This window comes from Musa acuminata, chromosome BXJ3-4 (genome assembly GCF_036884655.1).
Source record: "Musa acuminata AAA Group cultivar baxijiao chromosome BXJ3-4, Cavendish_Baxijiao_AAA, whole genome shotgun sequence".
In the NCBI taxonomy this organism is placed as follows: Eukaryota; Viridiplantae; Streptophyta; class Magnoliopsida; order Zingiberales; family Musaceae; genus Musa; species Musa acuminata.
Genome location: NC_088352.1, coordinates 39444442 through 39457994, shown reverse-complemented (window position 1 = coordinate 39457994; position 13553 = coordinate 39444442). Strand labels below are relative to the sequence as shown.

Sequence of the window (13553 nt, the reverse complement as noted above, 5' to 3'; positions counted from 1 at the left end):
CCGCTTTGAGAGCCGTGAAAGTGGATCATCAGTAACACATGGAATTTTGATTGATCTCCCATCCCCGGCGACTCACATGCATCCGTCCCACGGTGGGGATCTGCGTTCGCTGCGCTTTGATACTCGTGCAGCCCGCCGACATCAGTCTGCTCCGAGGCGGATCGACTTGAGGCTGCTTTGAGATCAGTGCGCAGCGGGATTCTTCCATCGACCTGCCCCCCACACGACGCGTGTGTTTGCGGTTGAGGTTGATCGCGCCGTGACGACGCCGCTGCTATCTCAGACGTTGGACGTCTCAGCGCCAATGAACATTAGGCGGTGAGCCGAGTCAAGGTCGGACCGGACCGCAGCCTGATTTGAAGAATTAGGCAGCACCAAACCATAAGATCGAACGGCTTGGCCTTTGATTCAACGACAATTCAAACCTGGCCACCTCCTCGGGTCCTAAAGGTGGGTTGGCCATTCCAGAAGACGCCCAATTCCATATGTTTCCCATGGTCAACGAAGTCAAAATCACCATCAAACGCGCTCACCAACGTCCCGCAACGAAGTCAAAAGACCAGGCGAGTTGTCCCTCCGATCATCGTCAACATCACGTCGTGGGTTCCGATTAATCCGATGGCGAAAGGGCAAATCCGTCTGAAGGGTACAGAATCGCGGCAGTTGGAGGAAGCATCGTCGCGGGCGTGAGGTGACCCGACACAAAGCCGCAAAACCGAAGGCGCGGTCGTGGTAAAGCAGGCCCGCCCGTCGCCCCCGGTTAGAGTCACCGGCTCCTCCTCCGTGCCGCCTCATTCCATGTCATGTATGTAGCATGATGCTAATGACATGTATGTATATATATATCAAGGATGTGACATCAGAGGATTTGAGCATACCAGAGAAAGATATATAGAACGAAAGAGAGGAGAAGACTAAGAATAGGAAGTTATGGATTCAGATTTCGGGGTTCCACGGGAGCTGTCGGAGCTCCAGAAGAAGCGAGCTCAGTATCATCCTGAGCTTCCACCATGCCTTCAGGTCTCTTCTTCTCCTTCTAATGGTGGTGGTGGTGGTGGTGGTGGTAGTGGTGGTGAATCTCTGGTATCTTGGTTCTTAGGAGAGATTCGGCATCGTGTTATGCGCAGTCTTTGTTTCTTCCTACGCGATGCTTTGGATGGCCTCGTGATGCTACTTCCTCCCTTGGGTTCTGGTTGATTCGTGGGTGTCTGTCTTGTTTGGGGATTAATTGCTTCTTGTTCTTCGCAGATATAGTGATCATTCTTGTTGCTTCAAACTGGAGTTTGATGCATCTCCTTTCCCCCTTTTTCTTTTCCTTTTCAGACTAAATCTATGACCAATGGGCAATACATACGGAAGGTTGCAGGTAGCGATGATCGAAAGACTAAATGTAATTTATAGAATGATATATAAAATAGTTTCCGAGATGATTTAAATTATTGGATTCATCTGCCCAAAATTCTTCTTGTGAGAAATAATTCTCAGGAATTGTTGACCTTTTGTTAGATAAATTCTCTCAAAAAGTATGTGTTAATCTGCTAAATTATGGATTCCAACTAGACTAGTATGTTCAATCTTTATTGTCCACTCTAGGATCTTTCTATGTACTACTAATCTTCATGCCACCACTGCTGGATCAATACTTCTTATGGGGGCTCATCTGTGGATTCATGTTTATTTTGTTCATGGTGAGCAGGGCATTACAGTCAGAGTGGAGTTCGGCGATTCGACAACCTGTGCAGATCCATCTAGTACAAATGTCATCGGCCGGGCCTTTCCGCACACATTTGGCCAGCCCTTGGCTCATTTTTTGAGGGCAACAGCAAAGGTACCTGATGCCCAGATCATCACAGAGCATCCTCCTATGAGGTTTGTCAACATGAGTTGCCCCCTAATATATGCTGAATCTATAATATTTCTTCTTGAATGCATATCTGGAACTGTATGTTCTGTTGGCACAAAGTGTCATTGCAAACATAAAATTCAAGATGACCCTCTGTTTCTTTGGTTGATCAATTACTTTATGATGTATTGACTCAAATGACTAAGTGCAGGGTCGGTGTCCTATTTTGTGGAAGGCAGTCACCAGGAGGACACAATGTTGTATGGGGACTTTATAAGGCTATCAAGATTCGCAACCCTGACAGTGTCTTGCTTGGTTTTGTTGGTAAGCATGTAGTATTTTTCTATCATGAGCTGTAAAATTTTCTGCTTTCTGTCTCACCTAGAACTATCATGAAACATTCTTTTGGTACATTGCATATCTTTTCAAGAATCAATCCTTTGAGGTAAGGTTTAGGAAAATTTAATATTCAACTTCATGAAACAAATACAACTTTTCGTTAGCTTATAATCAAAGATTAAGTTGCTGGTTGATATTATGTTTGGACCCATCAGCAGGCTGATACAGTATGATATAACAAATTGGTAAATTGGAATGCTTATAAAGGTGGTAATTGGCCCTCAGTTGAAATGAATGTGCTGAATTCCTTTCTTGGATACAGGTGGCACTGAAGGTCTATTTACACAAAAAACTCGGGAAATCACAGATGAGGTTCTTGCTACCTACAAGAACCAAGGTGCACGGAAATCTTACTTTTGTTTATCTTCCCTTCATCTTATTAATGTCAGCTGTCTTTCTAATTGGAACTAGGTGTTTGTTGCATTTGAAGGTGGCTATGATTTGTTGGGCCGAACAGTGGATCAAATCAGAACTACTGAGCAGGTAAATGCTGCTATGACCGCATGCAATGATCTGAAGTTGGATGGTCTTGTCATTATCGGAGGTACCTCAAAAACCCTTGTAGGTCTTCTAATGTCTTTTCAGATTGTGGAATATACATTCTCACTATTTCATTATTTCTTATGTCACAAGGTGTCACATCCAACTCGGATGCTGCTCAGCTTGCCGAGACATTTGCTGAGGCCAAATGTCCAACAAAGGTAACTTGGCTTCACATATGCTTCACACTCATTTATAATTATATTGTTGACTCCATCGATTTTAAACCGATTGCTTTCTTCCTGGGTGACCTTTAAACTTGTACTATAACAAGTCATACACCACATCAATATAAGTTTTCCCCTTTTTCTTTATCTCTGTATGTATTCTAGGCTTGTTTCTATACATAACAAGTGTACCATGTGAACAGGTGGTTGGTGTGCCTGTTACTTTGAATGGGGATCTTAAGAATCAATTTGTTGAGACAAACGTTGGATTTGATACTGTATGCAGGGTAAGTCTCATATAAGCTCATAAGCACTGTGTGCATTCGGAGCTTGAGTTTTCTGTTTGGTCCTCTTTTGATAACTTCGTGCCATACGCGCTTTCCATGTTTCATTTGGGATAATCAACAGTCTATTGGATGACTGTATATATTAACCTGAGTACGCATTTTAAAATTTGAAATGCAAAAGTAATAGAAATTGTTCTTTCTTTTTTGTGATTTCTAATGGCTTTAGCAGTCAATGTTTGTGAAATTGTTAATAAGCCAGAGTTATATTTGTGTTTGAGGATGGGGATAAACGTTAGCAACTAAATTCTTTTTTCAGCTAATATTTGTCACAAAAATCTGGAAGGTTGACTTGACCTTGTAGTAATGTATATATTCTAGATCTCTACACTGATATTTACGGAACACATTTCAATTTCAGGTTAATTCGCAACTAATCAGTAATGTCTGTATAGATGCGCAATCTGCAGAGAAGGTAAGGCAGGTCTTTTTACAATCTGTAGAACATAGATCACCTTTTAGTTATCGAAGTAGCTTAGGTGACTTGGTTCTTATGTCAGACCAGGGAAAAATCTTTGTTTGTACAAAATTTGATGGCAATATATGATGATATATTCCTGTGGGAATTAACCTCTTCAAGCTTATTACCTGAGTACTTTAAAGGAATTATAAATACTTAATTCCAGTGCTTTTCCATAATATCATTTTTTAATCAACAAAATATTTCCACAATATCATTTATTAATTTAAAGATATTTGATGCAAATAATGCTTTGTCATTTAGATACTTTTACATACTAATGGTCTCTGTTGCAGTATTATTATTTTATTCGCCTGATGGGTCGCAAGGTATCCCATGTGGCTTTAGAATGTGCACTTCAATCTCATCCTAATATGGTTTGTCTTCCCTTCTAAAAAGTTTTTATTGTTATAAGCATACTTTTTTCTTTTGTTCTAATCCTTATCATTATATGTTGGTTTGCTTTATCCATTCTCAGCTTATCTTGGGAGAGGAGGTGGCATTGTCAAAACTTACTATTTTTGACATTACAAAGCAAATTTGTGATGCAGTTCAAGCCAGAGCAGAGAAAGGTTGGGAGTTATGTTTAATGCTTTGGTTATAACTAGTATGTTCTTCTGTGATAACTTAAGCTTTCTGCAGAAAAGTACCATGGCGTCATTCTTATCCCGGAGGGGCTCGTAGAGAGCATTCCAGAATTGTATGCTCTTTTACAGGTAGTTTATCTATTTGTAAAATTTCGAAAGCTGTAAACGTTTAAAATTTTCTGATGTTTCGGAAATAACTATTGCAGGAAATTCATGGTCTCCACAACCAAGGCATTTTGACCGACAAAATTTCTTCTCGTCTTTCACCTTGGGCATCTGCCTTGTTCGAATTCCTGCCGCCCTTTATCAGGAAACAGGTTTTCTGTCTTCTGACTAACTGAGAGCAAATTGTTTCAGTGATTTTTTTTTTTCTTTAAAGCAAACATCACAAAAAATTCTATGATGCAGCTGCTGCTTCATCCAGAGTCTGATGACTCTGCCCAGTTGTCCCAGGTGTGTTATCTAATGTTGCACAGAGAAAGACTTCTGCTCTCATTTACTTATATTAACATCAATGATTCGATGCTCAGATCGAAACAGAAAAGCTTCTGGCACAATTAGTAGAAAAAGAAATGAACAGAAGGATGGTAAGTCGACTTCTCTACTGAATTGTGGCATATTTAACAAGAATTTCAATTTCCCATCAAACAAATTTAATCTGACTACTGACATCGAGATGGAACAGTTCCGATAGTCCACATCTTGATAGTTATTTCATGTATTGACTCTAAAACACCGAGTGGTTTGGTACCCTTCCAGGAAGAAGGCATATACAAAGGAAAAAAATTCAATGCTATATGCCATTTTTTTGGATATCAAGCTCGTGGATCTGTACCATCAAAATTCGACTGTGACTATGCATATGTATGTGCCCGCTAGCTTGCTTTCCCTTTCTTTTGGTTACGCCTTGAATACTAAATACTTAGCTTACATGATCAGGTTCTTGGACACATCTGCTATCATATTCTAGCAGCTGGCTTGAATGGATACATGGCTACTGCAACGAACTTGAAACACCCTGTGAACAAGTGGCGTTGTGGTGCTGCACCACTCACGGTAAGGGTCTCTTCCCCACATTGTGTTTCCTGCATATCAAAAACATTAACCATTTACGGAGATATCATATCAGTAACATTCTGGCTTAAACTGGTCATCCATTTACGAAGATATCATATCAGTAACATTCTGGCTTAAACTAGGCGATGATGACCGTGAAGCGATACTCGCGTGGTCCTGGAGCTGTTCCTGTTGGAAAACCTGCCATCCATCCTTCCACAGTCGACTTGAAAGGGAAAGTATATGAGTATGTTTCGAGATCACACCTTGATGGCTTTGAGTTGTGTCCTGTTTAATTTTTAACTGAATAAAGTCAAAGTACTTCTCTGGTTCCACTGAAAATCTACAAGGTTGCCTTAATAACTCCTCTTTCAATCATCAACTTACAGTCTCAGATAATTAGCAAATTTGATCTACAAAGTTGTGTAGATCTTACATGTATTTCATGTTGGTTCTTTTGGACAATGCCTAACGATTTATTAGGTGCGATCTTAAATTATATTTGTAACAAGAGCTCCACGGTTACCTTTGAAAAGTAGAGCAAGTGAAGCCACTGTTGACCAACTTCTCGTTTCAGGTTGCTGAGACAGAAGGCTCCGAGCTTTTTAATGGATGATTTATACAGAAACCCAGGGCCACTTCAGTTTGAAGGGCCGGGTGCTGATGCAAAGACCTACACACTCGCCGTTGAGGATCAAGATTACATGGGCCGGATGAAGAAGCTTCAGGAGTATCTTGATAAGGTTCATCTTATGATTACATTTGCCTCCTTGTTCTCTTCAAAGTTGAAATGCTCCAGACAAGCGCTGTTTTTCGTACTAACTGAAGTCACTTTAACATGCATATTAACTACTTGAATCTATGAAAGGAAATTATCAGTTCACAGGCTTTTAGGTTCATCATGGGAACTTTATGCTTTCAGTTTCTACTTTCTTTCTATGTAATTAATAACTTCTAGTGTTCCTAGTCTAACTTGGACTTTTTAAGTGTATTAGATATCGCTTCCAACCTTTATGCTGTTTGATGCATCCCATAACATCTCAAAATATTTTCATTTTGGAACTGTTTCCAGCATGCCATAACTATTCAAGATCCGTACCTCTACATGCTCCATTGTTATAATTTTTGACTCAATGAGCATGATTTAATATATTTTTTTACGATCCTATAACTCAAGATTCATCATACTATGACATACCGTTCAGTATGAACAATATGTACCAATCCGACATCAATACACCCTCATATATTATATGTTGATATACTTGATATAGCTCGATATATATCATACTAATAGCTGAATAGTTTGATCTATCTATCGGTACAAATCAATAAGCCGAATCATGTTATAATTTACTGAGTGATCTAACACTACCATGTCCTGAAAAGAGGTTGCTTTGTCTATGTGCAGGTGAAGAGCATTGTGAAGCCTGGGTGTTCACAAGAGGTTGTGAAAGCTGCTCTGAGCTCTATGGCCTCTGTGACAGAAGTACTATCAGTGATGACGACTCCGTCGTTTGGTGGCCATCAGCCACTTTAACTCGAGGCAACCATAATCCACGTAGTTCCCAGTATCAGACCATCAGCAGCCAATCATTCATTTACGTATGTAGTAGAGCTGTATGTCACGCAAGGCCTCTGGTAGTTTTGGTCATAGTAATTTTGCTCCATAAAGCAAGAGTGTAACGTTACTTACAGATATTCACAGTTCCAATATCTGTGAAGAACAGTAATAAGCAGAGGTGGTACATATCCTCTGGATTGTTTAAACAATGGTGCACAGTTTATATCTGCACAGCTTGTGATCACTTTCAGAAGGCGTCTTTCTTCTTCCTTCTCTTTTATTAACTGCAATCATGATCACGCTTATTTACATATCAGTCTCATAATGCCACCCTCTATAATTATGTCGTTAAAACCAAGCAATTCACAAGGACATATTGAAAGGCTGTATCATACAGACGTTCTACGGTGAACATGGCTGCAGCCCATATAGCCTACAAATTGGTTTACTCGATGACTTGCTACGAATAATTGATTTTTTTTTTTTGGGCAAAAGATACTACTCTTGCTGAAATGTCAGATAAATGCACGAGATTGGATGCACGTAAAGCAGAATTAAAGCACCTAAATGATGTGCTTTACACCCTGTCCAGAAGACCTGCAGCTCGGTGGCATTCAATGGTGTCGGTGAGGCTCTCCTGCAGAGTCCTGCATTTCCATCCCAAGTTGTTCAACTTCGCCGAACGAATTTCGGAATCCTCCTCCACCTCAGTAAAACTGGCATTTAACATGCTTAGATCAATAATATTCAGACGAATCATAAGATTACGACATTCCAAATTGCATTGATGCAAAGTATAAGAAGGGTTTTAGTTATATCACATTTCAGGATATTTGTAGTGAGGATATACGCTCTTCAGTATGTCCACTAAGTCATGCATTTTCACCCGATGAGGTGCACAAATGTGCCGTCCTGATGCATTCGGTTCCTCATACACCAGCAGCAGAGCATCAGCTACATCTCGAACATCCACAATGGATAGAACTTTATTCTCCACAGTCGGACGGACACCTGCGAGCCAAAAAAAGGTTTACGTAGCAAGCACAATATCCTTGCTTAGAATGTGTATATCGCATCCACCAAAAGAAGGGATGACAGGAATCAGTCAAAAGTCAGATTCTAGTATCATGGCAAAAACTGAAGCTAGTCAACATCTTATGCGACACAATTCGTATAGAGGAGTAAAAATCCAGGTAATCTGGCTAAACAGATTTGCAATCTGAAGCATGCTTAAGTATGAATGGACAAAATAGAGTAAATAGACTCCTGACTCCTTTTAGCTTCATTATCTTATTGTACCACTAGCATATTGGAGAATATCCACCGTATAAATGTCTTTTTATTAGTAGAAGAAAAGACCATGGCAGTTAGTATAATTGGTTGAAAATGACCAATATAGTAAACTAGTAATTGGATATAGGAACAGCAACATGAATTAAAGACGCAAATGAAAATTGATTCTCAAAGGCCTCATATATATTAGTTAATGTAGGTATCTTTAAGCATCGGTTGCATTTACTCATTCTCAATGTTCTCAATTTTCTACCAGAATCCTTCCGCAGTTTGTTCTTTTGGCAGTTTCCTTCAGTACACTTATAGGTACTTGCTGGTGCCAGCATGTTTTGGTGACTTTCAACTTTGTAAATAGCACTAATGCCTACATTAATACCATTCTACTTGTATGATATGATATATGCATATATATAGGCATACATATGCAGATATGTTTATATGCATGTAGACACAAAAGTAGGAGATTGGGGCATCTCATGGTTCATGTCGGCGGCTCATCCCTTGTTAAAACAAAATTCCTGATAATCTTAAAATGAAAATACTTACTTCTTACTACATCATCTGAACAAACTAAATAACAAAGGAAAGTATATATGGACCTTTTAAAAGATTTATGAGAACTAAGCTGCTAGCATTGATGGTGGATTGGAGCAATGGCCCTATAATGAAAGATGGGCAGACAGTGACAACATCAAGTCTGTTCTTCTCAGCAAAGTCCAATGCCTCTCGTTCTGCCAGTGTTTTTGAAAGGTAGTACCAATTCTACAATCATTTAGAAAACTATGATCAGTTTTAGTGCAGTAAAACACAATATATAGTCATCTTTACTACTTTCTTAAAGGCTTCAACCATATTTTTTCAGCTGTTAATATTTGACAGTAGGAAAGAACAGATATAAATAAGATCTCTAAATTTGAAGTACATAGAAGCAAAAAAACTTAAAAGAAGGATCCTTTCAGAAAGAAATGGGTTATTATTCAGAATGCCAAAAGGTCAACGGTAAGTAACAAGAAAGGACATTAGACTGCCAACCACTCAGTTGACATGCCTATTCTCTTTGATGTCTTAAATCATAAAAAACACTTTTCAGAAAACCAAATGGGAGATTCGAACTTCCTACAACATGGGTCCAGAGTAAGAAGTCTTTTAAGGTTTTAAAAGCAAGGCAACAACCTGTGATGGGTAGCCATATCAGTAAGGCCATTATCTTAATCGAATCAAGGGACCTGATGTTGATGATGCAAGGAAGAAAATGATATTATCATAATCTTCCTAGACCACCTTCCTGAATTCTTCAAAATGATCTCAATTTAATATGCCCAATATTTTTTCAATATTTCCTTCAATCATATTAATCATAACTGAAAAAGTAGTCCAATATACATCATATTCTTGAAAAAATAACACTAAAACCTACGAAAAGCGCAAAAGGAAACGTATGCATGATAGGAGATGCTCAATGGAAACTAACTTGGTGTGACAAACTATATACCCAAGCGTAAATGAATGGGAATCAAGTTGGCAAAAGAATAACATCCCAAAAGATGATATGGAGATCTATTATAAATCTTAACATATATGTTTCAGAATGGTTTCAAATTGAGTTGGAGAAGACAACCATTCATAAGAACATAACTGCATGAACTTCAACTCTTATGGGATATGGTTGTAATGAATAAATGTAACATCTGTAACTGAAGTATGTCATACCAGCATGATGACAGAGCAAAATAATGGTATAGCACTTTTAATGTTTCTTAATATGTCCAAAAGCATAAAACGAATGATGAGATTAATGTTTGGAGCAAGGTCCGCCATACCGTACCGTACCGTACCGGAGTTTCGACCCGAGCTCGGTACGGTATGGTACCGGTGTACCAGGCGGTACACCAGGGTGCACCGAGCGGTACACCCTGGTGTACCGATACTGTAGCAGTGCTACAGTGTAGTACTGTAACACTGTAGCGGTACAGGGTGGTCCGCGTACCGAGTACCTGGCAGACCGGTACGTACCACCTGGTACGGCCGGTACACTTCGGTACGGCAGACACTACTTTGGAGTAACATAAAAAGCTACCACAGCCAACGATAATAGCATCAACAACAAGAAATAGTTCAACTAATCAAGATACTTAGAGAACAGCATCACTAAGAAGAAGACCATCCATAAAAGAACAGGAAGTTATATTAGCACACATGGTAACAGAAAATTTCACATGGCAAACGAAGATACTGGTTAAAAATCATGCAACCATGTTGTGTACAAGCATGCATATGAATGTCAGAAATCTTTCTGTGTATAATTAATCAGACATTGTACATCAATTACCTCTGATTTCCGACAATATTCCTCATCTGACCAACAATTCTCATCCCTAATCTTACCCTTTGGCCAATTGGGACTCATTGAGACAGCAACAACTGATGATACCACTACCACTCGCTTAACTTTAGCCTCAGAACATGCCTTTAGTACATTCAAAGTGCCTGTAACAGCAGGAGCAATGACCTCCACCTGAAAGACAGTCAAAAAAACATGCTGAACACTATCTCAAAAACCAAAAATGTTTATCTGGAGAGTAAGTATCGCAGATGAAAAGATATTTAAATATTTAACTAAATAATCCATGCTTGCAGGTGCTTTTTAAAAACCCTGAATCACCTACGTCGCCTCACCACGACTCATCTTATCTATTAGTATTTATGCTGATGGACAAGTGAAACAAGATATGCTTCTTTAGTGGCATAATTAGTACAGCAGCAAGGACTTCAAATACATAAGGGTGCAAGGGTGCAGGAGCTTCTGAAGTATGTCAAAAGAAGAAAAGGCTAACATATGAGAGATGTCAGGACGTAAGGGAACAACTTGCCTCTGGATTGGACGCTTTCTTTGAAGGAACAGGGCTAGCAACATGAAAAACTCCTTCACATCCAGCAATTGCAGATACTATAGAATTGTAGTCTAGCATGTCTGCTTTGAATAATTGCAGGTTTTCAGCAGCACTGTCCAGATTCTTCAGGTGGGCATTTTTTGGATCACCTGAACCCCGATTTAGCAGAACTCAGAGCCAAAAATGTGGTAGCTAAATGAGACAGTGATGTGAGGTTTAGTTACATACTAAAAAGAAGTTTCCAGTCACATGCATTCACAAGACAAAAAAAATCTGTTCTTCAAATATAATAACTATTTATATCATTACCCCGACAGCAAAGGAATTTGGTCAAGTTTGTGCCAAATAACCTCAAAAAAAAAATCACAATTCTGTTGGAAAATTTTGACAAATTAAAAGAAACTATTTGGAAGTTTCTTTTTGCATCGATTCACAAACAACAGTTTCCAAATGGTTGTGGGAGTTATCGCTCATCGGTTGGAGAGGAAAAAATTGTCCAAAACTTCACTGTTTCCTGTAGTTAAGAAGGAAGCAGGACAACAGGGCGGAGGACAGCTCTGAACCGACCAAAAGTAAGGCATATTCCTACTAATTCCTAACCTAAAGAGGTACTGCTGCAGTTTACCAAGTAGTGGAAGGACAAATAGCGGACATATAGCTACTACCAATCTTCAACAGTAATAACTTGGTGACAAGAAATTACGACTGAAATAGCGAACTCCTAACAACATCCACAACACTCTAATGAAATCAGAGTGTCATAGCCACAAATCAAATCGAGGTATCACAACGAGTGAACGACCAAAATGAGGCAAATAGGGATAACAGCGTACCTGGGTCCCTTACAGTGCCATGAACAACGTAGCCCCGGCTGAGGAGAAGCTTCACCAGCCACGAGGCCAGGTAACCTCCGGCGCCAGTCACGCACACCCTCCTCCTCTTCTCCCCCGCCGCCTCCATCGTTCGTCTTTCCGCTCTTCGCAGATCTTGGATTTGTAAGATTCCAGAAGACTCAGGAGCCGTGCGGCGTAGATCTGAATCGACGGTGTAGGTCAAGCCGCGTGACGATACATCAACTCAGTGATCAGGTTGTGTTGGCCGGACGCGTCCTCACGTTGGCCATGTTTTACTCAATTTGCTTCCCTTTTTTTTATAACTTTTTGAATTAAACATATCCTGTTGGGCACATGATCAGTCTGATAATATTCAACAAAATCATAAACTCAAAACCACATGGTGCTTGCTTTGCATGATGATCAACCATTATCAGGCAGGTGTAGGTTTCTAATTTTTTAGCTGGTGGAGTAATGAGAATCAAATTAGGTTTCCTACGTTACACATGATGGTTTGAGGAAAAAGTTGCTTGTCATTAATTATATATTACTTTATGTACTTGTTCCTATTAATATTATAATCTTTTTCCTATTAGTATTATGATTTTTATATTAAAATCTTATGATTTTAAAAATAAAATAAATAAATTTATTTATCCTAAGATCGCTAGCTATATTAATGGAAAACATAATATGTATTAGATCGATATAAAAGTGATAAACAAAAAAATAATTTTAATATTTGTCAAAATTATCTTTTTATTAATAAAATCATTAAAAACATAAAAGAAGTTAAAATTATTTTTTTGTTTAATATTTTTATACCGATTCAACATGTGATGTTGTTTTTCAATAATCCAGTTGATGATATTAATATAAATAAAATTATTTATTTTATTTTCAGAATTATAGGATGCAAGTAATCTATGCTTAATAAAAAAAAGGAATGATTGAAACGCTGCAAATGAAAAAAAAAAAAAAAAATCCATGTTTAAAACTTACAACAACAAATGCAATAATCAGAAGCCAACAACTAAACCTAGAAAAATTGCACAAGAACATACTACTGCAAGTTTGGGGGCCAATTATCTGAGGCTAGACAGGGAAAAGTTGCACGATGGTAGTCTATCAGCATTTGAAGTAAACTAAGGGTCAGCTTCATTTGGAATTGTAATAACTTAAATAACCTAGCAACTATGTGGAACAAAAACAAAGCACTGACTTTCTAGCACTTCAATGTTTGAACCTCTTTATGCTGTTGATTATACAGTAAGATGCCGATCGATCATTATACTTATGATTCTAAAGCAGACAAGGAAAGAATTTGACAAAAATATGACACGACTTAAGATGGATATGGAAATTAGTTTTATGTTTTTTTTTCATTTAGTATTACAATTTTATACTTGTATGAAATATTATTTATCATATTTCATATAAAATTTGTAAGCATAACAACTACTAACATAATTGGCAGATATATATGAAAGTACTCCAAACATAAGCATATATTACTGATCAAGTTAAAGGCCCAAACTACGTACCTATTCCCAATATTTGACTGCCTAGTCCTATT

General features: G+C 38.5%; 2 protein-coding genes across 2 annotated transcripts; one reads left to right on the top strand and one right to left on the bottom strand.

Annotated features, from left to right (window-relative positions):
* Positions 1–532: 532 nt before the first annotated feature.
* LOC103995890 (pyrophosphate--fructose 6-phosphate 1-phosphotransferase subunit alpha) lies at positions 533–7240 on the top strand. The gene is made up of 19 exons (XM_009416662.3): positions 533–1020; positions 1697–1869; positions 2055–2167; positions 2505–2579; positions 2673–2786; positions 2876–2943; positions 3153–3236; positions 3655–3708; positions 4050–4130; positions 4232–4325; positions 4396–4469; positions 4547–4657; positions 4749–4793; positions 4871–4927; positions 5100–5204; positions 5280–5396; positions 5540–5643; positions 5974–6139; positions 6808–7240. Exons 1-19 carry the CDS (start codon positions 931–933, stop codon positions 6934–6936), a joined length of 1854 nt encoding a protein of 617 aa, XP_009414937.2. The 5' UTR covers positions 533–930; the 3' UTR covers positions 6937–7240.
* A 31-nt stretch (positions 7241–7271) lies between these two features.
* On the bottom strand, positions 7272–12140 carry LOC135636568 (cinnamoyl-CoA reductase 2-like). The gene is made up of 6 exons (XM_065148338.1): positions 11978–12140; positions 11124–11293; positions 10583–10768; positions 8853–9015; positions 7782–7971; positions 7272–7676 (listed from the first exon to the last, which is right to left on the bottom strand). Exons 1-6 carry the CDS (start codon positions 12102–12104, stop codon positions 7538–7540), a joined length of 975 nt encoding a protein of 324 aa, XP_065004410.1. The 5' UTR covers positions 12105–12140; the 3' UTR covers positions 7272–7537.
* Between the last annotated feature and the right edge of the window lie 1413 nt (positions 12141–13553).